Below are 26813 nucleotides of genomic sequence, written 5' to 3'. Positions count from 1 at the left end.
GGGGATAAAGTGGGGAGTTATAGGACAGAACACCTACAGCCCTCTCGTCTTTCCTGTGTACCCACAAAGACTTGTGTGGATAGCTGGGTGGTGGTGATGCATGTCTTTAATCCCAACACTCAGGAGGCAGGCAGATCTCTGAGTTTGAGGCCAGCCTGGTCTATAGATCAAGTTTCAGGACAGACTCCAAAGTTACAGAGAAACCCTGTTTTGAAAAACTGGTAAAAGACTTGGGTGCATATATCACACACTTGCATGATTGACACTTGGGGTTGAAGGTTATAGTCAGTGGTAGAACATAGACCTGTATGAGTCCCTGTTCTAGAATTGCAAGAGTCCAAGCTCGGTTTGAGGGGTGTATGTCTGTATTCCTGGCACTTCGGAGGTCGAAGCAGAAAGATTTGGACTTTGTGGCCAGCCTGGGTCGCATAAAATCCTGGTACCCCTCTCTGCTGTGCTCCCCCCTCCCAACTCCCCGCATGCTGTATAGGAAGAAATGAACTGGACCACAGGGAAACAGGTGCCTGCCTCTGTGTGGCTGGATTCAGATAGGTGTCTGGAAGCCTGCTGTTTTCATATGAAGGGAAATTGAAGTGAGTTGTTTGGTGCCTTGACTTGGCTACCTGGGAAGACAGATGTGTCCTGCTGTGAGCAGAGTCTTCGTGAGCAAACTCCTTCATCTTTACAACCAAGTATATGGCTTCTGAGATTATCTGTCTCTGGGGTATTTCAAACTAAAAAGGTTTTCTGGTCTTATAGATAGTTGAAGTATTGGTAACACCAAGGAAAGCTGTCACAATTTGAAAAGATAAACCAGGATTGATTTCCAGACACTACAAGAGAAAAGGAAGGAAAAATGGTAAGACAGTTTTTTTCTTTGCTCATAGACACTATTTCTTCACTTATATACAAAGATACCTGTAGCGTGTCCCCAAAGTATTTGATACTGTTAGAATTTTTGTCTTAGACATTTGAATTTCTAAAGTAATTACGTGTCACAACGTGAATACAGTAGTCCCCCTTTAGCCGTATTCTGGCATCCCGCGGATTCAGTTACCTGCGGTCCACCGCAGTCTGAAAATATTAAGTGGAAATTTTCAGAAAGAAAAAATAGCTAAGTTTTAAATTGTGCACCGTCCTGATGCCTGCGTCATTCACCTCACTTCATCTCATCACGTAGGCATTGTATCATCATCACTTCATCACAAGAAGAAGAAGGGTGAGTAGGATGATCAGCTACTTGGAGGGAGAGCACATTCACATTCCGTCCTGTCTAAGCCCTTCCTGTGCCTGATTGACCAATTAAACTACCATACCAGTGTGCGTAGAGGTTAAACTCAGGCCATATTTTGGTTTTGGTGCTATCCGCGGTTTAAGGCATCCACTGGGGTCTTGAAATGTGTACCCCGCGGATAAGGGGGGACTACTGTAGTATAGTGAGCGATACGTAAAGTACCCCATTTCTGCTGTTGCGTGGAGAGTGTCCTCTCAGGCCCTTGGCCACATTCCCATAGTCTATCTTCTGTGAAGGATGGAATGGTACTAAGTGGTAAGGGGTGGGCTGCTGCCTGTCTTTGCATCATTTTTAGCATAGTTTTCACATTTCCAGCGTCCCATGAGAATTTTTGTGAATGATGATCGCCATGTCATGGCAAAACATTCTTCAGTATACCCAACGCAAGAGGAACTGGAGGCCGTACAGAATATGGTATCTCACACTGAGCGAGCCCTCAAGGCTGTCTCTGACTGGATTGATGAGCAGGAGAAAGGCAATGAGTTCACCGAGGCAGACAATATGGACACACCCCCAGACGACGAGAGCAAAGAAGGGGCTGGGTGAGTCTCAGGTGCTTTCTCTCTCCCTCTCCCCCCTCTCTCTTTTTCTCTTTCTCTCTCTGTGTGTTTGTTGAGGAAGGCAGGTCTTTTCAGGCAGGGTCTTATGTAGCCCAGACTTGCTTCCTCTCTGTGTATTAAAGGCTGCCCTTGAATTCCTGATGCCTTCTGCCTCTGCTTTGCCTAGCTCTTGTAGTGTGTTTGTTTTGTTTTGTGACAGGATCTTAGGGGATAGCCTATCTTCAGCTCATTTTATATCACCAAAATCACAGAGGTCCTCTGCCTCAGCTTCCTGAATGCTGGGGTTGCAGGTCTCACAACTAGGCTAGCATCTCTCTTAAGAATTGCCAGTCTCTTTGGGTACTGGCTAGGTTGGCTTCCTATTGAGCCTGACTTTTGTCTGTCTCACAGGGAACAGAAGGCGGAACACATGACTAGGACCCTGAGGGGCGTGATGCGGGTCGGCCTGGTAGCCAAGGGTCTTCTGCTCAAGGGGGACTTGGATCTGGAGCTGGTTCTGCTCTGTAAGGAGAAGCCCACAACTGCCCTTCTGGACAAGGTGGCTGACAACCTGGCCATCCAGCTCACTGTGAGTCACCAGCAACACTACCATGCCAGAGGGGATTCTAGCACTTGTGGAGAAGATGATCAGAGGAAGAGAGGGCCCATCTGTGCCATGTGCCAGGGAGCATCTCTTGTATTTGCCATGTGTTCACCTTGATAAGAAGCAGGTCACCACAGAGCCATTGAGGGTCTGTGGCATCTGCTGTTTATAGTGGTGCCGTTCTGCTAGTTAGTGAAAGCCTTGTGCCCTCATGTGTGAAGCCTAGACTATTGGGCTAGAAATATCGTGTAGGCCGGATGGGATGAAGGAAGGGCATTAATTCTTCATGGATCAGACCTGGACATACTTAAAACTCCACTCACTTGACTGAGCTCAGTGGTGCAGTTCAGTGAGAGAAAGAGGAACAGTATGGTCGTGGTGGTTTATACCTGTAATCCCAGCATTTAAGATGCTGAGTCAGGAAGACTATGAGTATTTAAGTCCATCTTAGGCTCTAGAGTAAGGGCCCACTACCCAAAAAAAATCACCCAAAACCCTCAATCAAATCATTTCCTCTATTACTAAAATATTGCATAAATAAGTCTTTGATACTTACTGAACCAGACCCCAGGTCAGATTTATATTTATCTATCTCCCCTAAAGATTGCTTTGATAATCTGTCCATTTTGTCCCCAGTGGGGGCCACCAGAGACAGCAGAGATTCTTTACTATTGTATTCTGCATTTCCAGAAAAGTTCTTCTAGATTTAATTTAAAAGATAAACACACAGAAATTCAAAGTTGGTTTTAAGTATTGTTACGTTATTCTGCAAAGAAAAATATCTTTGTGTGTCAGTAAACATTCCATAATATAAGGCTTTTTGGGTACTTGCTCAGAGAATGGTATGAATTGAGATCTGAAAGAGCAAGTGTTAGAAACTTGAGGAACTCCTGAAGGTCATACCCTCAGATGGTTTCTCATAGCTGTGATTTCATGATTACTATTGTCTCTTTCTATGTGGAGCACTTTGGTAAATATTTAGAGAGAAAGAGCTTTGTATTCTCTAGGCTCTGTAATGGATGTGGTAGGAGCCTTATAACGTGTGCCTATAGCTGTGTTTAGTGAGCCTGCCCAAGTCTGTCTCTAGTATGTACACTAGGCCATGCTCATTATATCAGTGGTTCTTGACATCTGACATCTCCACCCTCCCTGGTACTTTTGAGATTGGGAGAAGTGAGGTACTCCTACCCCTAGGAAGTGGTTACCAGAGATACTCTGAACACCCTGTATGACACAGGGCAGCCTCCTCTCTTAGGTGAGAATGACCTCATCCAGCAGGTGAGCCATGCTGAGGTCGAGAAATCTGCATACCAATTTCCAGGGCATATGTCCTCTACAGTATATGTACTTTCCTTTTTTGAGACAGGGTTTCTCTGTGTAGCCCTGGCTGTCCTGCAACTCACTCTATAGCACAGACTGGCCTCTAACTCAGAGATCTGCCTGCCTCTGTCTCCCGAGTGCTGGGATTAAAGGCGTGTGCCACCAGTGCCCCCCCTCATTCATTCATTCATTCATTTATTTATTTATTTATTTTTCTCTGCTTGTTCGAGACAGGGTTTCTCTGTGTAACAGCCCTAAGCTGTCCTGGAACTAGCTCTGTTGTCCAGGCTGGCCTTGAACTCTGCCTCCTGTACTGGGTTTAAAGGCGTGCACCACCACTGCCCAGCTCCCAGCTCACTTTCCTTCTTTTTTTTTTTTTTTTTTTTTTTTTTTTAACAAAAATAGTTTAAGAAACTGGATTTTTTTTCCCAGTTAATAGAAGCTATCTTATAAAGAGGTTGAGGTTGGACTGTCGAGCACCCATAGCTATTCTCTGCAGGACGCGTATACACCCATGTCTGTCATTCTATAAGCTATAGAAATGCATGTGCATCTCTCCCATGGGGTCTGCCGACTGCTCCTCCCTGCAGGGACTTGTTCAGGCTGAGGATCACCCTCTGTCATGAACACTGGGTGTCCCACACAGTATCCAGTGACATGGGCTTTGTTCTGCATCCTTGAAGTGTGTGCATGTTAAGGCCATGTTAGAAATTAGAAGTCCCAGCCTTGAACCAGCACTGAGACTGAGGCAGGAAAGCCACTGGACAAGAAGAGCCTATCTTAGAAAATGAGAAAGAAGACCTATTTTTCCAGATGAGCTATCCGTTGTATCTCAGTCTGGCCTTGAGTTCAGTTTTCATCCTCAACATCCTGAGAGCTAGGGTTATATGTATGTGCCTCCCTGGTTGACTAGTGTTGAAGTTATTTATTTTTATCCTAGATTCACTGGGTAGCTGTAGCTTGCCTTGAGCTTGCTCTGTAGACCAGGCTGGCCTCAAGCAGCAGTGTTGTCTAGCTTTTGTCTTCAGAGTGCTGGGATTTCAGGCATGTACTCTGATCTTAGGCTTGAATTACATTTGGTTTCTTTTTTTTTTTTTTTTTTTTTAATTAACATTGATTGTTGGTGTCATTATGCTGCTCAGGCCTGCCCTAACCTCCTGGGCTCAAGTGATCCTCTGACTTCGGTCTCCTAAGTCACTGGAGTGGCTGCCACTGCTCCTTTCACTCCCTGCCCTTGAGATAGTCTTGTTCTCTGGTCTGTGTTAGCTTTGAACTCATTACCCTACCTTAGTCTCTAACTGCTGGGATTATAGGTATGAGCCACCATACTTGACTCCTCTCTTTACATTTTAACATTCTTCGTGGAAATAGCTTCTCTGACTGCAGGATTAGAGGTTCTCTTCAGATTCACAACCTGAGACCCAATGGAGTTTGTCAGAATTGTTGATTGCTGTACAGAGAAAGTGTTTTGAAAGCTACCTTCTTTTCCTCCTCCAGACTGTGACAGAAGACAAGTACGAAATACTCCAGTCTGTGGATGATGCTGCGATTTTGATAAAAAACACAAAAGAACCCCCTTTGTCCTTGACCATCCACCTGACCTCCCCTGTTGTCAGAGAAGAAATGGAGAAAGTATTAGCCGGAGGTAGGGATGCCGAGAACGGCCAGCAGAACATTGCAGACTTGGTGTTCCCTCTCGCTCAAATGTGCTATTCAGTTTTAGAGTGCTTTGATTTGAGGGTGTCGGTGTAGCTCTGACTGCCTATACTTAAATTTATGTCTCCCCTTGGCCCTGTGTTCTTGGGAGTTTGACTCAACAGTGGCACTAAAAGTGAGTAGCACTTTGCATAGGGTGTGCACCATTTCGTTTCTCATTTTCTTGAATTGTTTTGAACCTCTTTGTTAAACTTGTTTCCCTCTGAAAAAAAGTATGTCCCCGGGAGTCTTACAGTGTTGCATTGCTTAGCAGCAACCAGATGGCTTCTGTATAAACGGCACGTAGGAGTAGCTATCGGCTAGCCCTGCAGCACAGCCTGGGTGTTTTCGTTTGGCCTCTGCCTGTGGCACTCTGAGCTTTATAGAGTCCAGGAGCTGCAGCAGACTTTTGGATAAGGTTTTAAACCATTGTGCTGTCTTCCAGCCCAGTCTTTGCACTCATCCACAATTCATGGTCTCCCTGCAGCCCTCCTGGGCCTGCTGTCAGGCCTTATCCAAATCCCTGATAGCTGGCAGAGCCAAACGACAGCATTGCTAGCTGTGCCGCAGTGGAGGCTGACATGTTGATTTTCCTTTGGCTCATGTATCTGATGCCAATGACCAAAGAAAACCCTCTTAGCTTATCCACTCAGGGACGCTGGACCTTTGACCAACAGGACTCTCTCTGTCAAGGCCTGGGGCTAGGGCAGTCCCGCCTGGTGTGCGGAGGTGGTCCCCTGTGCTATATGCAGGTGGATACCTGTTTGAGAAGCAGAGAGGGAGTTCATTTCCACTCCCCCCCACCTTTTTGTTTTTATTTTTGTTTTTCTTATTATAAATTCTAGCCTAGCTAATTTATGGGGAAAAAGTAAGGGAATGGGTCTCTTAGAAGATAGGGTTGGCCTATCTTTTCCCTTCCCCACCAATTGTGCCTTTTAGAGTAACTTTTCTTTTTCGATTTTGGTTTTTGTTTCAGTGGTTTAAAATTTTGGAGAGGGCCTCCCAATTTTTCTGACTTCCTCTCAGCAGAGCTGATGGCAATTTAGCCTCTCCTTCCCTTGTCCAGGGTGGACACAAATTGAGATTATGGGAGACTCAGCTGCCCTTTATTTAGGAAGCTGCCACATCCCCTTTGCACCTGACAGAACCCCTTGGTCAAACTGTGCCTTGTCTTCTTATTCCATCCATGAATAGAAACGCTATCAGTCAACGACCCCCCGGACGTTCTGGACAGGCAGAAATGCCTTGCTGCCTTGGCGTCCCTCCGACACGCCAAGTGGTTCCAGGTTTGCATTTTGTTCTTCTCTTTGTCTTTCAGTAGAGAATGCCTAAGCTTTACAACATGGCTAACTTTGACCATAAAGTGTCCATAACTTTGTATCGTGCCGATCTTGTTAGCACCTGCAACGTGCAGCTGCTAAAGGAGCGTGCCTAAATCCATTTGACTTGACAACCCTGAGGAGGCTCATGCTGAGCAGTGGGCTGCTTTGCAGTAAGAGTAACAGGCTTCCACACACACAGGGAGCTCAGTGCTGGCCACACACTTGGTGGCTTTGCACCCTTGCAACCGTTTACCCTTGGCAAAGCAGTGCCTTGAGACTATGTTGTTCATGTTTGCCTGCTGTCCTCCATGGTGCCCTGAGTATGAAGAGCCTGTGCTTTCTTCCTCTAGGCCAGAGCCAATGGGCTGAAGTCATGCGTCATTGTTATCCGTGTCCTAAGGGACTTGTGTACCCGAGTGCCGTCCTGGGGTCCCCTCAGAGGCTGGGTAAGTCACCTTGTGACTAGGGCTGGGGGTAGTGTTTGTCCAGACAGGCACTTTCAGCCTTTCCATAGCTTCACGGTTGTTGATTTGGATGGCTGTTGTGGAGTGGAATGGAGTGGGGTGGCAGTAGTTTAGAAAGGAGGTGGGAACTGCCTAGGCCGTCTGCTGTGACTAGTCATATAAGGAAGGGTAGGTGTGCAAGTGTTCTTGAATAGCCTCCCATCAGGGACCTACTGCCTATTCTGCCAACTGCCTGTTTTTCTTTCTTTTTATTATTTTCTTTTTTAAAACTGTCTGTTTCTCAACAGGCCATTATTAAGAATATTGTTTCAGGCCGGGCAGTGGCAGTGCACACCTTTAATCCCAGTACTCGGGAGGGAAAGGCAGGCAGATCTCTGTTAATTTAAGGCCAGCCAGGTCTACAGAGCAAGTTCTAGGACAGGCTCCAAAGCTATACAGAGAAACCCTGTTCTTTTTTTTTTTTTTGAGTGGTTACAAAGCCTATTACCTTCTTAGGTCCTCGGTGCTGTCCCTTTGCCCGTGCTGCCTTTATGAAAGTCCTCTAACCCCTGCCTAGATGTCTGATGTTGCACGTTCATCTCACTGGCTGACTTTGAATCTCAGGACCTCTAACCCCTCTAATCCAGTGATAGGGCTTCCTAGGCTATCCCCTTTTGCAGCTGGAAGCTCATTGTCCCTTTTGCCTTTCAGCCTCTGGAGCTGCTATGTGAGAAGTCCATCGGCACTGCCAATAGGCCAATGGGTGCTGGTGAAGCCCTGCGAAGAGTGCTGGAGTGTCTGGCATCCGGCATCGTAATGCCAGGTTGGGGCCTTGTGGCTTTCAAGGGACAGGGACAAGGACAGGGATGAAGGTCTTATAGCCACTGCCTCACTGGTCCACTGACTGGGTTAGGGACATAGCAGCTCCATGCCCCCCTGCTAGGGCCAAAGCATGTGACTACCCTCTTGCACCATCATATCCAGCCCTGTGCCGGGTCCGCAGCCGTGAATCAGGGCGGACCCGGGGCCAGTGGTGACCCACTCCCACATGACTTTGTTGCTCTGAGACACATATGATTTATTTCTGTCAAGGGCTGGATGCCGAGTGGGTCACCGAGCTCGGTATGTTTTCCAGAGCTGGGTGTGGATGGGGTGCGGGGGGGTAACACACCTGGTTCCCTCAGCCAACAACTCTTATGAGACGACAAGGGATAATCCTCTGCATATCTTCCTTGTTTCCTGCCTTCAGATGGTTCTGGCATTTATGACCCTTGTGAAAAAGAAGCCACTGATGCTATTGGGCATCTAGACAGACAGCAACGGGAAGATATCACACAGAGTGCGCAGGTATAGTCGTCGCCATTGCCAACATGAGCCCTTACCCAGTCTGCACTCACTGGCTCCCAGTTCCATTACTGGGCATTTGAAGGGCAGCCCCTGGAACATAGGCTCAGGTTGGGGACCAAGGCAAAGGCATGGTGTCTGATACAGGGAGCCCCAATCTGGACTGCTTCTTTGTTCTGGTGCCACATGTGATGGTTGTCTGTCTCTTGCCCTGCCCTACTGCCATGTTGGCACAGCGAGGGCAGTGAGCCACAGCTTTGCTGTGAGGACTGCTCTGGGGATTCTTCCCCGCAGGTCCACCACCTGACTCCATGTGGCAGCCAGCCACCAGGTTGGGGTCTCCTGTACTCATCTTGAGGGGGGTGGTCACAGGCTGCCACTCCCCCACAGCAAGGTTGGGCCAGAGTTGTCAGGCCCTGCCCTGGCTGTCGGGGGACCCCTTGCTGACCTAGGGGAGACTATTAGCAGGCCCCCCAGCTCCCACCCCATCTCAGAAGGCATTAGTGAGCGCACATCTGGTACCTGTGGCATGAGGCAGCTGAGTCAGATTCCTATTCCTTTCTCTAGCATGCTCTACGGCTGGCTGCTTTTGGTCAACTCCATAAAGTCCTAGGAATGGACCCCTTGCCTTCCAAAATGCCCAAGAAACCAAAGACCGAGAACCCAGTGGACTACACTGGTAAGGACACGTGGACACTGATGACAGGGCTCTCTCCATAGTGCTGTCTGCATATCTCAGGTGCTTCTTCTTGGTCTCTTTTCAGTTCAAATCCCCCCCAGTACCACCTACGCCATCACACCCATGAAACGCCCCATTGAAGAAGATGGGGAGGAGAAGTCTCCCAGCAAAAAGAAAAAGAAGATTCAGAAGAAAGGTAGGAACATGCCCTGACTTGTGCCCCCTTTCCTCTGTCTGGCTCAGTCACTGTACGTCTGGAAGTGATAAGTTTGCTTTTTGCTTTTGCTTTGTCTTTTTTTTTTTTTCCCTGGTAGATCATATTAAAAACCTTACTTTACTTTTTTTTTTAAATCCGTGTGTTTGAAAAGAGTTTGTGTGGGTGTGAATGTACATGTGGCATGGTGTTCGTGGAGGCTGGAGGGCAACCTTGGCCTGCCCTTGCCTTCCACCTTGTTTTAGACAGGGTCTCTTTGTTGTTTCCTGCTGGGCAGGCCAGGCTAGATGCCTCATGGGCTTCCTGGAGATTCTTTTGCTTCCACCTACTATCTAGCCATGGGAGTGTGGAGATCACAGATGTTTTTCATCCCATGTGGCTTAATGTGAGCTCTCAGGATCTGAACTCTCAGACAATTCATAGTAGGCTCTGTCCTCTTAGCCATCTTCTCAGCCTTTGATATTCATTTATTCATTCATCCATTTGTTTATTTGTTGGTTTGTTGAGACATGTTCTGTCATATAACTCTAGATGTCCTTGAACTGGCTTTGTAGACCAGGCTGCCCTTGATATTTAACTATTGTAAAAGCCCAATGTCTGGGTCTTGTGACTCACATCTCTAATCCCAGAGCCCATGAGGTGAGAAAACTGCTGTGACTTCAAGTCTTTGCTGAGATACAGAGTCATCACCCCACTTTCCCCCAAAACTAGTAACTGGCACAGGTGCAGTGATAGGGTCCCATGGGAAGTTGCACCTCCACTGGCTGCAGGAGAGGCTCAGGCCAGTCCATGTGCCACAGAGTCATTTAGACGTCTTTAGTTTTGGCTTTTCTGGGCTATGGAAGTTTCATCCTGTCTTGCCTTGTTCTCTTCTTAGAGGAGAAGGCTGAACCTCCCCAAGCTATGAATGCCCTGATGAGGCTGAACCAGCTGAAGCCAGGGCTGCAGTACAAGCTGATCTCCCAGACAGGTCCTGTTCACGCCCCCATATTCACCATGTCTGTGGAGGTAGATGGCAGTACCTTTGAGGCTTCAGGGCCATCTAAAAAGACCGCCAAACTACATGTGGCTGTAAAGGTAAGTAGGGTGGATACTCCTTGCAAAACAGAAAACGTACTTCCCGCTAGGCCTCCGTTTGCAGACTGACATCTCAGAAAGACTGTAGAAATGCAGGGAGTTAGAGTTTTGATTGTTTGACAAGTCACATATTCAGAAGCAACGTGAGAAACTAAAAGGAAAAAAAAAAAACAAACACAAGCAAGCAAACCTTTGTAGGTAGCTAAGATTGTGCTGCAAGTTATCCTAGAAAGCTCTGCAGTATGGGGAGGGCCTTTGTAGGTGGTTCCTTGAAAGCCTTCTGTCATCTGAGCCCTGGGTCTGTCTGTCTGCTCCACAGGTGTTACAAGACATGGGCTTGCCAACAGGAGCTGAAGGCAGAGAATCCAGCAAGGGGGAGGACTCAGCTGAGGAGTCAGATGGGAAGCCAACAATAGTGGCCCCGCCCCCTGTGGTAGAAGCTGTCTCCAACCCTAGTTCTGTCTTCCCTTCAGATGCCACTACTGAGGTGAGCCTGTGGTGGGTACTTGGAATGATGATGTGTGCATGGTGGGTGATATTGCCAGGACAGAGCAGGTAGTCACTAGTCCTTGTATGCAGGACAGAGCCAGGGATGTCCAACCTGTGGCCTAACATGAAATCCTCAAATTACTTCAGACATTCTGAGATTGTTTTGCAGTTTTTGGGTCTTTTTGTAACTGGAGTGAATGTTTCTCAAACTTGAACTTGTTTTTTCCCCCATTTTATCATTTATGTTTGTGTATCTTTTTTCTGTGCGTATGTCTATGCAGCACATGTGTGCAGTGTATTCAATTCATTGAAACTGGAGTTTAGAAAGGGTGAGGCCAGGTGATTGATGGTGGTGCTTGCTTTTAATCCCAACACTTAGGAGGCAGAGGCAAGTGGATCTCTGAGTTTGAGGACAGCCAGGGCTACAAAGAGAAACGCTGTCTTGAAAAACAAAACAAAAACCAAAGGTTGTGAAGCCACCATGTGGATGCTGGGAGCCAAGTCCACGTCTTGAGAGAGTCGTCAGTATTTTTAACAATTGAGGCATCACTCTGGCCCCTGAACCATTTTCCCCCTTTACTATAATAAGCCCCATGGCAATTTCATTTTATTATTATTTTTTATTACATTCATTATTGTATGCACGTGCATGCTCAAGGGCATGAGAACCCACAGCACATATTTAGTGGTCATAGTATAACTTGTAGAAGTCTGCTTTTACTGTGTGGGTTCAGGCTTGGCGGCAAGTATCTTTACCCATTGAGCCGAGCCATCTTGCTGGTCCTTGTGTGTAATGTTTTGCAATGTCAAAAGGTTGGACTCACCTGTCAGATCTTAAGTGACCTGCAAAGGGAGCTGTGGAACCCAGAACCTGTACCCAGGAAGCCAGAACAGCGTGGGTGGAGCTGGTTGGTTGTATCACTGAGACGTGTCAGCTGGCATACACAGGCTGGTCCAGATCCAGTGAGAGGGCTTGGCTTAGTAGCTATGGTTTTTGGGTAGTGAAGTGTCCAAATCTAATTTAGTGGGTTTTCTTTGTGCTTTCCCTGAGGACGGCAAGCAGCAGGGGCCAATATTGACTAAGCATGGCAAGAACCCGGTTATGGAGCTTAATGAGAAGAGGCGTGGCCTCAAATATGAGCTCATTTCTGAGACTGGGGGCAGCCACGACAAACGATTTGTTATGGAGGTGAGTAATTTGGTGGCTAGAGGAAACCCTAAGCTTCCTGGGAAATCAGTGCTGTGGAAGAGGCCTGGGCCTCTGTAGAAAGGTTTTAAGCTAGACCCTTACAATGAGAGGAGGGAGGTACTGGGTTAGCTCAGTTTCCACACAGTGTCTTTTCCACAGGTTGAAGTGGATGGACAGAAGTTTCAAGGTGCTGGTTCAAACAAAAAGGTGGCAAAGGCTTATGCTGCTCTTGCTGCATTAGAAAAGCTTTTTCCTGATGCCCCCCTGGCCCTTGAAGCCAACAAAAAGAAAAGAGCCCCCGTACCTGTCCGAGGTGGACCTAAATTTGCTGCCAAGGTGAGGATGCAACTTTGACCCCTCTGGCCTTGGGTAGGAATTTGGTTGATCTGAGGGGGGGGTGAACCCCACTCCTATGCAATCTCTTTCAGCCACACAATCCTGGCTTCGGCATGGGAGGCCCCATGCATAATGAGGTACCCCCACCTCCCAACCTTCGAGGCCGAGGCAGAGGAGGGAATATCCGTGGGCGAGGACGAGGGCGAGGATTTAGTGGCGCCAACCATGGAGGAGGCTACATGAATGCTGGTGAGGGTCCTCCTCATTTGTGACACTACTGGCATACTTTAGGGATGTTAGTGTACCTTTCCTTGGGAGGAAGGTGCAGGATGGGTGAATATCTGTTCTGGAACCTGTCTGTTCTCTTGCAGGCGCTGGATATGGAAGCTATGGGTACGGCAGCAATTCGGCCACAGCAGGCTACAGTAAGTGTGAGATCTTTCTGTCTGCACTTGGGAAGCTGCGGCCACGTAGTCTGGGTCTGAGTTAGGGTAGGGTGCTGGCCTCAGCATCTCTGAGGTTCAGGGCCACCAGCCGTACCTTTTTGCGGTGATTAGGTTAGCCGGCCCTCAAGTCCCTATCCCCAAAGTGTGTCCTTGACAGTTTTAATGCTAACACACTCTGTGTACCGCCTAAGTTCCTTTGAAGTCGGCTTTTTAAATTTCTCTGCTTTAAGCACCAGTCTTTGAGAATGCGCCTTCCTGCCCGTGCACTGCTCTTTGTCGTGAGAAGGAGCCTTCATTGGGGGGTTACATGAGCAGAGAAATCTAAAACCTGAATTTCAAATGTGGCGCTCTGTGCCCTTTTTCAAAAGAATTCTAATTTCTTCTCTCTGCTCTGTCTCCCCCTTTTGTAGGTGACTTTTTCACAGACTGCTACGGCTATCATGATTTTGGGGCTTCCTAGAGCGTCTAAAAGTATTGACACAAAATCAACTTTTTACTCCAATTTCCTCCAACTCCAAAACCCAAAGTGTCCGTGCTGTGTCCCTGTGCTTCACTGGGGTTCTCAACCGTGGCTTTCCACCGCAGCTTGTCTGAAACTGTTAGCCTGCAGACTTAAGACAATGGCAGTTTCTGTCATGAATTTGCCTTTGAACTTGGTCATTTCGAAGTTCACACTAAGTGGAAAAAACCTTTTTCTCAGATTTTTTCTTTTTTTTTTTCTTGTTTTTTTTTTTTCTTTTTTGTGCATCCTCGCACAGAATTCAGAATTCTAGAGCCAGCGTTGTTCAGCGTCAAGGCAAAGCCCATCTTTGCTTTTTATGGAAAGCATTCCTTTATTTAATGAGACAGATAATGGCACGTTTTAATCTACCTTTGTCTTAATTTACGGCAGGTTTTGTATGCATTTTTAACCTTTTCACCAACTTTCACATCTCATTGATGCCTTTGGCAGTGTGAAAACCATTTCAGCATATCTGGTCCAGAGCAGCTGACTTTTCCTTGCCCTTTTAAGGAGCATGTAACCTCTGGGATGGCCAGGACTTGTGTACTGCAGAGAGCAGGGCCTCCCACCTTTTGTAAATGCTCTGGTGGATCATTGGGGTGAGGTGGTTCTGTGGCTGCTTTAGTTAAAAGAGTGAACTTGCAAAGGCATCAAAACTGCGCTTCCGTTACCTGTGTGAGAAATGAGACAGGCTTGAAAGGAGAGAATAACGTGAAATTTTGCAAGTCCTGATCACAACTGTCAATGCATGGACTCCCTGGATTGGGTTTGAGTTTTTCTTTTTCATAGTGGGCCTTTAAAACTGAGCTGGAAGAGGCCCACACATCCTCAGATTTTTTTTTTTTTTCTAACAGAGAACTAGCTTTGGCCCAACCAGGGTCTACATTGCTTGGCATCTAGAAATCTCTCCCCGTGTATAAAGTACAAGGTGGGAATCCTTGTGATACTGTGGTTAGGCCTCTGCTCTGTAGTCTTTGCTACAGATCTGCCCCTGCTTTGACTTGCAAGATTTGACGTTTATTCAGGCAAAAAATGGCCAAAATGGTTATTGTGTGATTTGTTCCCCAAGGTTTAAAAGTCAGTGAAACTTTCTAAGACTTTGCATGATGTATTTTATTTTATTTTTATTTTTTAGAAAGTTATTGTTTGCAAATAATGCCTTTTTATACCAAGAAATAGTTCTGAATGACATTGAAAACCTACCCTTTCCTTATTACTATTATTATTTTTTAAATGAATACATGTTAAAGTAATGAGCCCTCCGTACTGGCGTCTTCATTCATGCCCAGCTTCAAGCAGGCAGCTCAGTTGCTCAGCATAGGACCCTGGGGAAGCTAAAGCAGGGGCCTGGAGGAGGTGCTGGGGTTGGGAGTGATCTGGCCCTGGGCTTCCCAGTATCCTCACTGAGCCTCCAGTGTTTGCTTTCTTGCATTGTGGGACACTTCCTCCTCTGCATTGTTGTGGCTTTATGATGGGGTGGGAGAGGTCTGTCTACAGAAGGGCTTTCACGGGGGAATTACCTCTCCCAGTGCTTGTGCCAGTAGTGGGGGGAATATCAGCGTGGGGGCGGGGTGTATATCCACTGGTGGGTAGAGGGAAGGCATAGTGCCTTTAGTTCTCAACCTGGGGAGGAAGGGCAGGCTGTGTGGGAATATCTCTTTTTCCCTTCTTCCTGTCTGGGGCTGACAAGGTTTACTGGGCTAAAGGTCTGCATGCTGAGGCTACTTAATCTGGGAAGTCAGGCTTCTGGGAGCTCCAAGGCCCCTGTTGAGCACTGGGAAATGTTCTGTCTTCTCCTGAGCCTGGAGGTGGGAACTTCTTTCTGCAGTGAGGCTGAAGCCCTGCCCTGCCCTGCCCTGTTCCCGTCACTTCATCCAAAGTCTCCAATAGGGAACACATTGATAAACCCAGTGATCCAAAATGGGGGCTAGAGACTGTAGCAGCCACAGTGCTAGCTCATCAGTCTTGCCACTGAGGTCCCGATTCAAACATTTAACCTCAGTCTGTGCTTGCCTTCTCATGAGACTAAGGACACACTCTATGCCTTCAGTTGTGTGTTGTTTACCCAAGGAAGGAGACCGGGCAAGTGTCTCGAGTCTCAAGTCACTGTCTTAAGAGCACTTGGTCTTTGAGGACCATGATGGTTTTAGGGACCTCGTGGCAAGGCATCTCCTGGGGTCCCCAAGATTTGTGCCTGTTGAGCTCATTTCCTGCACGGAAAGGGGGTGGCTCACTGCTTTTGGGTGCTTTGCTTTTCCTGTCACCGTTGGGGACATCTGGGTAGCTGTCAGCTAGTCCTGAATGTCATCCACGCTCGGAGCCCATCTCATTGTAATGTTGACATCTGCAAAGCTGCTGTCGTGCTGCTGCTTGGCAAAGACCCCTTGTCATCAGCTGAGGGTGAGTGGAGCTGAAGGCTGGGCTGGCTTAAGCCAGGCTGCCTTGACCAGCAGAGCCTCGTGCTCCAATCTGTTCCTCGCTGCTCTGAGCAGTAAGCTGTGGGCCAGCCTTCAGGGCCCACAACTGCTGCCTTTCTCCCCTCCCAGCCCTCACCCTGGGACCCTCCACCTGATCTGCTGCTTCCCTGTTTAGGTCAGTTCTACAGCAATGGAGGGCATTCTGGGAATGCCGGTGGTGGAGGCAGCGGGGGCGGTGGTGGCTCATCCAGCTACAGCTCCTACTACCAAGGAGACAGCTACAACTCATCAGTGCCCCCGAAGCATGCTGGGAAGAAGCCGCTGCATGGGGGCCAGCAGAAACCCTCCTACAGTTCGGGCTACCAGTCCCACCAGGGCCAGCAGCAACCCTACAACCAGAGCCAGTACAGCAGCTACGGCACACCGCAGGGCAAGCAGAAAGGCTATGGCCATGGGCAGGGCAGCTACTCCTACTCCAACTCCTACAACTCCCCTGGTGGTGGTGGGGGCTCCGACTACAGCTACGACAGCAAATTCAGTGAGTTGGCGTCCAGTGTCCACCTCCTGGTTGGGGATGGCTAAAAGCTCAGCTCTAGCCAGGAACTAACTGTGAGGCACTCTGGGAGACTGAGTGTAGGGAGAAATCTGGAAACATGACCCTGGGTCCCTTCCCTGTCTCCATCTATGGCTGAGGCCTCTGCCACTATGCTGTGGCTAGGTACCAGGATTAAAGTTGCAAGGCTGCTTCCTGGAACTTCTCAAGAGCTGTGTTAGATCTAGCTCCTCAGTGAGCCAGCCTCATGCACTGACCTCCGTCCACCTTGTGTGCTCTGTCACCCCGTAGGTGTAAGTGTAAGTTTGTCTTTAGGACAGAACAGCAGCCATCAGAAGAATTGGGGACTTAAATATGCTGTGGGGGTGGAGGACAGTAAAGCATTGTGCCCCAGGGGAGAAGAGGCAGGTGGGAACTTCAGAGTGGGTGACTGACTGGGCTTGCCACCAAGGCTCCTCGTCTATCTGCCCTTGGACCCAGGCCCTAATCACACTGATTTTTTTTCCCCTCAGACTACAGTGGTAGTGGAGGTCGCAGTGGCGGGAACAGCTATGGCTCCAGTGGGTCATCCTACAACACAGGCTCACATGGGGGTTACGGCGGAGGTTCTGGGGGCAGCTCTTCATACCAAGGCAAACAAGGTGGGCCTGGAGAGCAAGTGGCCCGGCGGGAGGTGGGGGCGGAGCTTTAGAGGCACAGAACTTGACAGGAGCAGGGCTACTGTGAGGGGGGCTATATGGCAACTGCTGCTGGTTTCCATTGGGGGCTGGACTTGGGCTCTGGCCACACCTACTGCTCAGTCTTCTCAGAGACCTCAAGTTGCCCGACTCTTAAATGTTGGCACCAACTTGAAGAGCCATTTGTGTCACAGGGACTGAACTGAGCTGTGGGACTCCTATCTCTGGTTGGTCAGTTAGCACTTGACATGAGCCCCTAGAGGCAAAGTTTTTCATCTTGGGGTAGCAGTGAGTGATAGGCCTGTGTGTCAAAGCAGGAGCCCACTGGACTGCCACCTTGGGATACAGTAGTGTGGAAATGTTGCCTGGACCTCTGTTCTCTAAGCTAGCTCCATCTTGCAGGAGGCTACTCATCACAGTCGAACTACAGCTCCCCTGGGTCCAGCCAGAGCTACAGTGGTCCTTCCAGCTCCTACCAGTCCTCACAAGGTGGCTACAGTCGGAACACAGAGCACAGCATGAATTACCAGTACAGATAAAGGCCCAGACTGCCCCTTCTCACCTCCTGCACCTCTGCCTCCAACTCGTCTCGGGAGATTGCGTCTGCACATCACCAGTTGCCATGTCCACTGGCGCAGTGCCCACCCGTCCACGTTGCCGACGTTGCCACGCTGTGAGGTGTGGTGGTCCTTGGGACTCGTGCCGTGACCCCTCTTTAGCTGTGTTTGGGACTCCGTGTCTTCAGTGGTTTGTTAGTTGCCATTACACCTTGTCTGAGTAGTGTTCGAGTTCTTGCCGTGCTGTATCCCTCTGTCTGTTTTTGCCCGGTGTGAATTCCATCGGGTGTCCTTAAATAGTTGCAGAAGGGATACATCATCTGTTAATGCTTTTTGTGAAGTGAGTTAAATGAGCTTTCTTTATTTTAATGCTTTAGTGTTTCAGTTTTATAAGTGAAAATTTTATTTTAAAAACCAGTGGGAAAGAGTGGTTTTGTTTGTTTGTTTGTTTTGGGTTTTTTTTTTTTTGTGTGTGTGTGTGTGTGTGTGTGTGTCTGGATCATTCAGGCAGTACATTTGAATTCCGCTGAATGTAGACAAATAAAGAAACAAAACTGTGCTCGTCTCAGGCCTGGGTGTCTCTAAGCAGCGGGGAAGCAGGGCACGAAGACCCTAGATCCTAGTTACTGGAGAGTCCAGCTGCAGGCTTTCTTCTCTTTTGTTTTTCTGCTCCTGGTTATCATTCACTGTATGTGGCCCTGGCTGACTTCAGACCTGCAGCACCCCTCCCGCCCCAGCCTCCCGAGCACTGAGATGACAGGTGTGAGCCACCACACCAGCTTCTTGATGAAATTTCTTCCTTTTCTTTTTTCTTTTATTGCCTGTATGTATGTTGTGTGAGGGTGTTGGAACATGGAGTGAACTGGCATGTGAGTACAGGGAACTGAACCCAGGTTCTCTGCAGGAGCAGGCACTGCTCTTAACCACTGAACTAGCTCTCCAGTCCCTGAAGTTTTTTGTCTTTTGTGTTTTTAAAGATTTAGTTTTTTATGTATCCAACATTATGCTTCCATGTATGCCTGCTCGCCAGAAGAGGGCACCAGATCTCATGGATAGTTGTGAACCACCATGGGTTGCTGGGAATTAAACTCAGGACCTCTGGAAGATCAGGCAGTCTGCTTAACCTCTGAACCATCTCTCCAGCTCCTTGATGGAGTTTTTAAGTGTAATATCACATCGTGGCAGGCAGACTGTCCCTGTTAGGCTGTGTAACTCAGTTGGAAAACCACAAGGGAGAGCTAGGTAAAGTTTCCCCAGCTTCAGCCCTGCCTGGAGTTACTGTGAAAGTGGGCTGGGACTTCCTGAGTTCCTAAGGGTAGTGGTTGTCACTGTCAGAGGTCTTTGCCCCCAGGTGAGGTTCTGACTATAGGGTGGGATGCTGCCCAAAGTCCCGATTGTATTGAAAGTGTCTTGGAATGCTGCACATGCCTCTACCAGGGAAGGCCTTCTCACTTGTGCCCACACAGAGCATCCAGACTTCAATTCACGCTGTTGGGAGGAGCCCAAGCACCATCAACAGACCCCTCCTCGCCTTGTCAGCCTCCTCTCTTCCGAGCACCTACACTGCTGCCAGCCTGAGTTTGGTGTCCCTTAGCTTCATGTGTAACAGGTTACTCAGAAGATCTGTGTGCTGCTCCAGGCTCCTGCCTCAGTGCAGGAAGTCAGCTAGGGAGATCATCTCTCTGGTGCAAGAAAGGGACACAAGGGTCCCTTAGGTGAGGTAATAGGCTGAGGGAAGAGTCCTCTAGAAATACTCTGAAGACCAGAACAGCAATTGCACCCTCAGCCAGCTGACTTTACCGTTAAGCGACCATCTGGGTGATGGCACCCTCCTACCACACTGAAGTGTCCCAGTGGACACTCAACCAGCAACAAATCCAAGCTCATCAATGTAGTAAGCTGGCGTCAGGAACCTTGGGAGCCTGCTGCTGGCTCTTCATCTGCACTGCTGAGAGGCCTTCCTGGCAGTTGGCCCTCCAGACATAGGAAGCCAACCCAGGGAGCTGCTGCCCCTCCCCTCCCCAGTAGTAAGTAAACAGGAGTTCTTTTATGATGGGCACACTCCTTGGGCTCTGTTCTCCAGGTTGCTTTGAATGTAGTCTCATGTCATTATTATCAGTGGTCATCAGGCGTTTCAGCAGGAGTCATGGTTTTCCTCTGATGATGACAAGGTACTTGGTGTGTAGGCATAGGCTTGAACTCCAGGTGCAAACCACTCCAGAGGGGACGAAAGGCCACATTTGGTCTCTTAACTGGGCTGCAGACCGAGACCTTCCACATACTTGAGCACTGCCCCTGGGACTTGGCATGTCTCCCTGGACTGTGACAGCCAGTCTCATATACCAGCTTACTGTCCATTTGATGGATTCTGTCCTCTGCAGCTAAACGTCCAGGCACTGTGTGAGATCAAGTCTAGGAGTGCACATGACCTGCTGAGACTCAGAAACAAGATAAATCATAACAGAGGTTTAGGTACAGGGCTCCCTTGCACTCTTCCCAGAATAAACAGAGACTTCATGTGTGAGTTTGAATTTTTTGAAACTCTTACTTCATTGACTGGGTTCCTTCTGAGTACTGGGGTAGTATGCTCTAACTATGTGGTTTACTGATACAGACATTGTGCTTCCAGGCCTCATTGGCGTAGCCCAGCTTGATAACAAGTGTCAAGGAAATCTCAAACAAGACAGGCTAAGGGAGTTGGAGCCAGAAGATGGGTTATGTTCACGGGTGAGGGAAGAGTATGCCAGGCAGAGGAACAGTTTGTACATGGATTGAAGCACTGTGTATGCAAAAGGGAATGATGAGCAGTGTGGCGGATGGCAGGGGTCACCTGAACTCTTGTCCTGAGGGCGATGAAGTGGATGGATCACTCTGAGCTGGGCAGACCTGGGTGGCTGCACTTCAGTCCTTTGAGTTGTGGGGGAAGACAAGGGATTGCAAGTCCTGAGGTGCTGAAGTTCTGGAATGTTCTGAGATTGAGATCTCTTGGATTTGAAGAACTCTGAGGTGGGAGCAAGGACTCCTTTTTGCTTTGAGGCATAATTGCCTGAGTTATGGTGATTATCATTCCTTGACCCATACCTCGCTACCCCCTCTCCCCACCAGGAAATCCACCGTATCCCAGCCGCTTTGGCACCTAGGCATTGTAGTTTTTCATGGGACAACGCTACCCTGGCTGGCTGAACAAGCTTACCAGGTCTAGGAGTTCAACAGCACCCACCAGAATTCATGGTGGTCCTACGACCATCATTTCACTGTTGGTCCTGAAAAATTCTACATTTCTGAAAGTTCTCTGCTTTTCTCTGAACCCATAATCCTATCTAGTTCATGTCATTTTTAAACCCCTGCCTTCTCATGCCAGCCTCTTAATTCCACTTTGGGGGGTTCCACAAGAATCCAGGGTGAGGACAGTCTGACACCATCGGTCACCTATGGCTAAACAGAATGCAAGTACGTGGGAAATTTGTGCACACACCTCCTCCAACCCAACTCCCCCTTCCCCTCAGAATTGCCTAGGTAATGCCTGGACTTTTCCCACACTGGGAACTCAGCTGTTTTCTCCCTGAGTCCCCTCCCCTGGCTGCTCAGCCCCGCCTCTTGAGCAGCAGCTTCGCCAGTCTCTAGGCGACAGTCCTGGCACTGTCCCTTGTGCTGAAGCTGAGTTCCCCATGATGTCAGTTCCGGGGAGGGCTCAGGGCATCCCCAGCCCTCCCATAGATGTCATATTTTGCCACTCTCCTTTGTCCACTTATCCCATGTCAAAGCCTGCATCTCTCACCCAGTGTCTCACAGCTTCCTGCATTGCCATCGTCCCTCTGCCCTATCGCCCCAGTTCAACCACCCCCTCTGACATCACTGCTCAGGCTTCCTGGCACTTTGTTCTCCCTGCTTCCTCGAGCTCGCTCTTCTCCAGTCTCTGCACCAGCCTTCAATTCAGGTCTTCCACCAGGCTCACTCCTTGTTTCTGTGCTTCTGGACCATGTGGGGCTAAAGAATAAGTTTACTTGAGCCTAAGAATCCTGAGGCCAGCTTGCACTACAAAACCATCTAAGACAGGCATAGTCTGGCTAGGCATTTGACTACAGCAACAAGAAAAGCAAAGGAGCTGGGCAATGATGGCACACTGCCTTTAATCCCAGCACTCCGGAAGCAGGTGGGTCTCTTGAGTTCTAGGACAGCAGGGCTACCTGGAGAAACCCTTTCTTGACAAAGGGGGGGGGAGTGAAAGTAGGAGGATCAGCCTGGGCTACATAGTGAATTTGAGGTCAGCATGAACTATGTGAGAGCTTATCTTGTCTCAAAAAGTAACCAATACAAGACTGGAGCGATGGCTCAACAGGTTCTAGTCCCGTTATCCGCATGGTGGCTCACTCCCTCCATAGGCATAGCATGTATTCAGTGCACAGATGCTTTTCAGGTAAAACATACATAAAAATTTTAAGCCGGGTGGTGGTGCACATCCTTATCCCAGTGGTAGGAAGAGGCAGGTGGATCTCTCTTAAATTTGAGGCCAGCCTGATCTACAGATTGATTTCTGGGCCAGCCAAGGCTGTATGGAGAGACCCTGCCTTGAAAACAAACAATTTTAAGTAGCTGCTTTGGATTCTAGGGAGATGGATTAGTGCACTAAGGCGACAATCTGAATTTGACTTCTGGGACCCGTATGATGAGAGAACAGATTTTTATTATTTATTTGTTTGTTTTGAGATAGGGTTTCTTTGTAGCTTTGGAGCCTGTCCTGGAACTAGCTCTTGTAGACCAGGCTAGTCTCGAACTCTCAGAGATCCTCCTGCCTCTGCCTCCCGAGTGCTGGGATTAAAGGCTTTCGCCACCACTGCCCGGCGAGAGAACAGATTTTTAAAGTTTTCCTGACCTCCACAAGGGTGCTGTGGCAAGTGTGTGGGTACGTGTACACTCACCCACCTAAATAATGTAAAATTTTAAGAATGACTGACCTGTACCACTAGCACTTTGAGTGTGGAGGGGGATAGTAGACATGAGGATCAATGGGGCTTGCTGCCTAGCTTCACGTTCAGTGAGAGACTGTCCCAAGTGATTAAAGTGGAGAGTAAGCTGGGAGGTGTTAGTGTTTAATCACAGCACTCGGGAGCAGGTGGATCTCTGAGTTCGAGGCCAGCCTGGTCTACAAGAGCTAGTTCTAGGACAGGCTACAAAGCTACTATGTCTCAAAATAACAAAAACCAACAAATTGGACAGTAATAGAGCACATTGGGCATCCTTTAGCCTCTGCTCTTACACAAACACAAGGGTCTTGAATATGCTGGGTAAGTACTGTATCACTGAGTGATGCCTCAACTTTGGTGTTCTGAGGCATTCTCACTAACCGCATCCCCACAACCCCTGGAAACTTGTTCTTTAGCCTTTTTCATGGGGGAAGACTCGGGAAAGTAGCCCTGCCCAGAGCTGTTTCCCCATAGCAGCTCATTGGGAATGTGGGACGATGGTGCCCTCTGCTGGTAGAGGTGACATCAGCTTTATGTGGACATTCCTGTTTAGGGAGAGGACTGACATGGGAAAACATGAGCATACACACACACACACACACACACACCTCACACGGTGGGAATAAAGTAATGGTGGGGGATGAGTCCCTGGGCTTTAGGGTTTTTTTTTTTTTTTTTTGGTAATGCTAGGATTCCTTTGAAAAAATGGCTGGAGCTCTTGGTGTATGAAGCTCTTGACTGTATGCTGGGTCTTTCTGTAAGCTCTTTGAATTAATCAATGAGCCGTGCCTCTAATCCCAGCACTCAAGAAGTAGAGGCAGATCTCTGTGAGTTTGAGGCTAGCCTGCTCTACTACTGAGTTTCAGGACATCCAGGGCTACACAGAGAAACTCTGTCTTGAAATTAAAAAAAAACAAGCAAAAAAAATGAATGAATGAAAATAATAAACACAGAATGACAGAGGCTAGTTAGGACTATGTGTATGAAATACATGTGCAGAAATATATCCATAGCCAGTCATGCTGTGTCTGTCCGTGTTGTGTGTATGTGTGTGTATGCTAGGGGTAGAACCCACAGACTTATGCATGCCCGACAGGAAGCTTTTATTTTACCTAAAATTGTAAAGTTGTTGTTGTTTTGTGTGTGTGTGTGTGTGTGTGTGTGTGTGTGCACCACTCCCTACCTGCCTGGTCAGAGGAGGGCATCAGATTCTCTGGAGCTGGAGTTACAGGTGGTTGTGTGTGCTGGAAAGTAAATCCATGCTGTGCAAGATCAACAAGTACTCTTAGCTGCTGAACCCAAAGATGTGCAACAACAGGCCCATCTCAGGGTTTTGCTTCTCTAGGTAACCCAGCCTGGCCAGAAACTCACTGTGTAGTGTTGGGTCTGTTCTCTGACTCCACACAATCCTTTTTGCTCAGCCTCTCAAATCTTGGAATTCCTGGTGAACACCCCCACCCCTGAGACAGGGTTTCTCTGTCTAACAGTCCTGGCTGTCCTGGAACTCCCTTTGTAGACCAGGCTGGCCTTGAACTCACTGAGATCCACCTGCCTCTGCCTCCCGAGCAGTAGAAAAAAAAAAAAACGTCTTGGAGTGTTTTAGAATTACATTTATTATGTGTCCGCACACGCGAATTTGCAGGAATCAGTTCCCATTTTTGTGGGTCCCAGAGATTTAACTCAGGCCATCGGGTTTAGCAGTAATCTAAACTTGCCATCAGGAAGTAATACATCCCTGAGCAAGGGTGTTTTAGGCATCGGTTGCCATAGCTCCCTGTAGCTTCCCGGTCACATGATGCGAGGCAACATGGCGCTGTCCACGGTGGCCTCATCCCACGTGTTTCCAGGACCGAAAATGGCGGCGGCAGGCAGTCCCGCTTCGCTTGAGTCTGCTCCACGAATCCTGCGGCTGGTGTCTGAGTGCAGTCGTTCCAGAGCCCGGGCAGGCGAGCTGCGGCTGCCGCATGGAACTGTTGCCACTCCTGTGTTCATGCCTGTGGGAACACAGGCCACCATGAAGGGGATTACGGCGGAGCAGCTGGAGAGCCTGGGCTGCCGCCTCTGCTTGGGCAACACCTACCATCTGGGGCTGAGGCCTGTGGGTGGACTCGATCCGGGGGCGGCGGCGAGGGGGCACCGTGACTGGGCTCCGCCCGGGTCTGGCGAGAGCTGCGGGCTATCGCCTAACTTGGCACTTGGTTCTGGTATCCCAGGGTCCGGAGCTGATCCAGAAAGCCCAGGGTCTTCACGGCTTCATGAACTGGCCTCACAATCTGCTGACAGTGAGTTGGGGTCGCTGCCCTAGGGTGCTGCGTTGTCGTGAGAGGTCCCCAATCTCCATCTCCTGACAGCTTCTCGGCGTGGTCTCTCTCCCAGGATAGCGGCGGCTTCCAGATGGTGTCCCTGTTCTCCCTGTCCGAGGTGACTGAGGAGGGCGTCCGCTTCCGCTCGCCCTACGATGGCCAAGAGACACTTTTGAGCCCAGAGAGGTCTGTGGAGATTCAGAACGCTCTGGGTAAGAAAACCTTATTGTTTCACCTTGCCAGTAGCCTCAGGGCATCGGCCCCGCAGGTGGTTTGGGAAATCTATAAATTTGAACTCATTCACCCAGCTAAAATAAGGATAAAGAATAGGTCCTGTGCTAGGCATGTTTGCCAATGCCCTGGACTAGGTCCCCGGCACAGCGAACAGACCAAAACAAAACAAACACTTGAAAAAAATGTATGTGGTGGCAGCTTAGCGGGTTCCAGCCCTGCCTGGGCTACACAGTGAGAACCTGTTTCCTTCTCTGACTTGTGATATCTGTAGTGTAAACAAAGTACTAGATATGTAGTTGTCCTTTTTGATTTGTTTTTGTTTTATATTTGGTATGCCCAAATTCACGAAGTCCCAGCAAAAGCCAACAAGGAGACTGAGTCCCATATGTAAAAGCAAAGAGCCTTTATTTTAATCAAGTTTGCAAACTTGGTCTTTCCGCATGTCCAATGTATTGGAATAACTGGAGATCCCTGAGCTCAGTTAGATTTAGGTTTTTATAGTAGTAAAGGTGGGGGTGAGGGGTTTCTGAGGTTTTAGGACCCCTGATTGGCTGACATTTGTCTAGGGGTGTTCTGGTGAGTGTGTTCTGGCAGTTGATCCTATCTACAGAGAGGTTGGAACCTTAGGCATTTCCTTTGAATGGTCTGTTCTTGGGTGGAGGTCAGGTAATCTCAGCTTGTGGTTCCTCCTGCAACCAGGCATTGTTTCAGGGTAAACTACTGAGACTCAGGCCTCTTATTAAATCAGAGTTCTACTCTGGCAGGATAATGGTTGGAAGTAAAGAACTTCCTTTGGGTGACCTGCCTCCTCCATATCCACAGCCAAACACCACCATGCCCAGTTTTCTTCAGAGCTGGGGCTCAGAGCCAGGCAGGGCTCTTTGCACACTATATGATGAGCACTCTGCTTCCTGAGCTGGATCTACAGTCCAGGACAATTTATATCGTTTACATTTTGCGTGATGCTGGAGCCTTGACACGTGAGCTCCAGCTCTTCTCCTTTGTCCATCCCAGTCTCTGTCCCAGAGCCTTCTTATGGAAACTGTACCTGTTATGCTAAGTGGAGCCTGCCCAGCTGTGTGACAGGTGTTTCTTTGGGTCCGTCTACTGATCTTAGGACAAGGCTGTTCTCCTGGTGTGGTGACATCATGGCCAAAAGCAACTCGGGGAGGAAAAGTTTATTTCCTCTCCCAGGTTTTAGCCCATCATCAAGGGATTCTAGGCAGGGGCTCTACCATTAGGCATTGCCCTAGTTCTTGATTTTAGACACAGGGTGGTCTCCCTATGCTGTGCTGGCTGCACTGAAGCTCAGGATCCAGGTTCTCTGAAAGAGCAGCCAACCCTCCAATCCCCAGCCTCAGGCTCCTGATTCTTCCTTCTCCACCTTCTGAATGCCGGGATCACAGTCCTGAACCACCACACAGGTATGGAACCTGTGTCCTTGTGTGTGCTAGACAATCAGTACACCCACTGAGCTATGGCCCCAGGGTCCAGAACATACTTTCAATAGTTCCCTGTAAAACTGGGTATCGTGCAGGTAGCGGCAAGGGGTTTGGAAGTTGGAGAACAGTCTGGGATCCATGGTGATAATTTGCAGGGGTCAGTCTCCTCTTTC

At 48.7% G+C, this 26813-nt stretch overlaps 2 protein-coding genes across 9 annotated transcripts in view; both read left to right on the top strand.

The window, feature by feature from the left end:
* Positions 1-18255, top strand: part of Ilf3 (interleukin enhancer binding factor 3) — a 43297-nt gene extending 25042 nt beyond the window's left edge. The window contains exons 2-21 of one of the 8 annotated variants that reach the window (XM_050125503.1): positions 760-859; positions 1181-1219; positions 1610-1836; positions 2245-2422; positions 5255-5402; positions 6647-6738; positions 7125-7220; positions 7929-8040; positions 8467-8564; positions 9129-9240; positions 9326-9436; positions 10332-10531; positions 10851-11018; positions 12084-12209; positions 12369-12545; positions 12638-12794; positions 12917-12970; positions 16086-16448; positions 16976-17104; positions 17543-18255. In XM_050125503.1, the coding sequence (XP_049981460.1) occupies positions 857-859; positions 1181-1219; positions 1610-1836; positions 2245-2422; positions 5255-5402; positions 6647-6738; positions 7125-7220; positions 7929-8040; positions 8467-8564; positions 9129-9240; positions 9326-9436; positions 10332-10531; positions 10851-11018; positions 12084-12209; positions 12369-12545; positions 12638-12794; positions 12917-12970; positions 16086-16448; positions 16976-17104; positions 17543-17679 (2727 nt within the window). In that variant the 5' untranslated portion in view covers positions 760-856 and the 3' untranslated portion in view covers positions 17680-18255. Of the gene's footprint in view, positions 1-759; positions 860-1180; positions 1220-1594; positions 1837-2244; positions 2423-5254; positions 5403-6646; positions 6739-7124; positions 7221-7928; positions 8041-8466; positions 8565-9128; positions 9241-9325; positions 9437-10331; positions 10532-10850; positions 11019-12071; positions 12210-12368; positions 12546-12637; positions 12795-12916; positions 12971-13401; positions 14756-16085; positions 16449-16975; positions 17105-17542 lie in introns of those variants that run through there. The other 7 variants (XM_050125502.1, XM_050125508.1, XM_050125507.1 and 4 more) reach the window with 7 other exon arrangements.
* Positions 18256-24295: 6040 nt separating this feature from the next.
* The window catches only part of Qtrt1 (queuine tRNA-ribosyltransferase catalytic subunit 1), a 6587-nt gene continuing 4069 nt past the window's right edge, over positions 24296-26813 (top strand). Inside the window, exons 1-3 of the mRNA XM_050125591.1 lie at positions 24296-24759; positions 24875-24943; positions 25038-25176. Coding sequence (XP_049981548.1) covers positions 24454-24759; positions 24875-24943; positions 25038-25176 — 514 coding nt within the window. The 5' untranslated portion in view covers positions 24296-24453. The remainder of the gene's footprint in view (positions 24760-24874; positions 24944-25037; positions 25177-26813) is intronic.

This window comes from Alexandromys fortis, unplaced genomic scaffold (genome assembly GCF_014885135.2).
Source record: "Alexandromys fortis isolate MF-2015 unplaced genomic scaffold, M_Fortis_MF-2015_v1.1 scaffold_242, whole genome shotgun sequence".
In the NCBI taxonomy this organism is placed as follows: Eukaryota; Metazoa; Chordata; class Mammalia; order Rodentia; family Cricetidae; genus Alexandromys; species Alexandromys fortis.
This window is presented reverse-complemented; position numbering and strand designations above follow the sequence as displayed.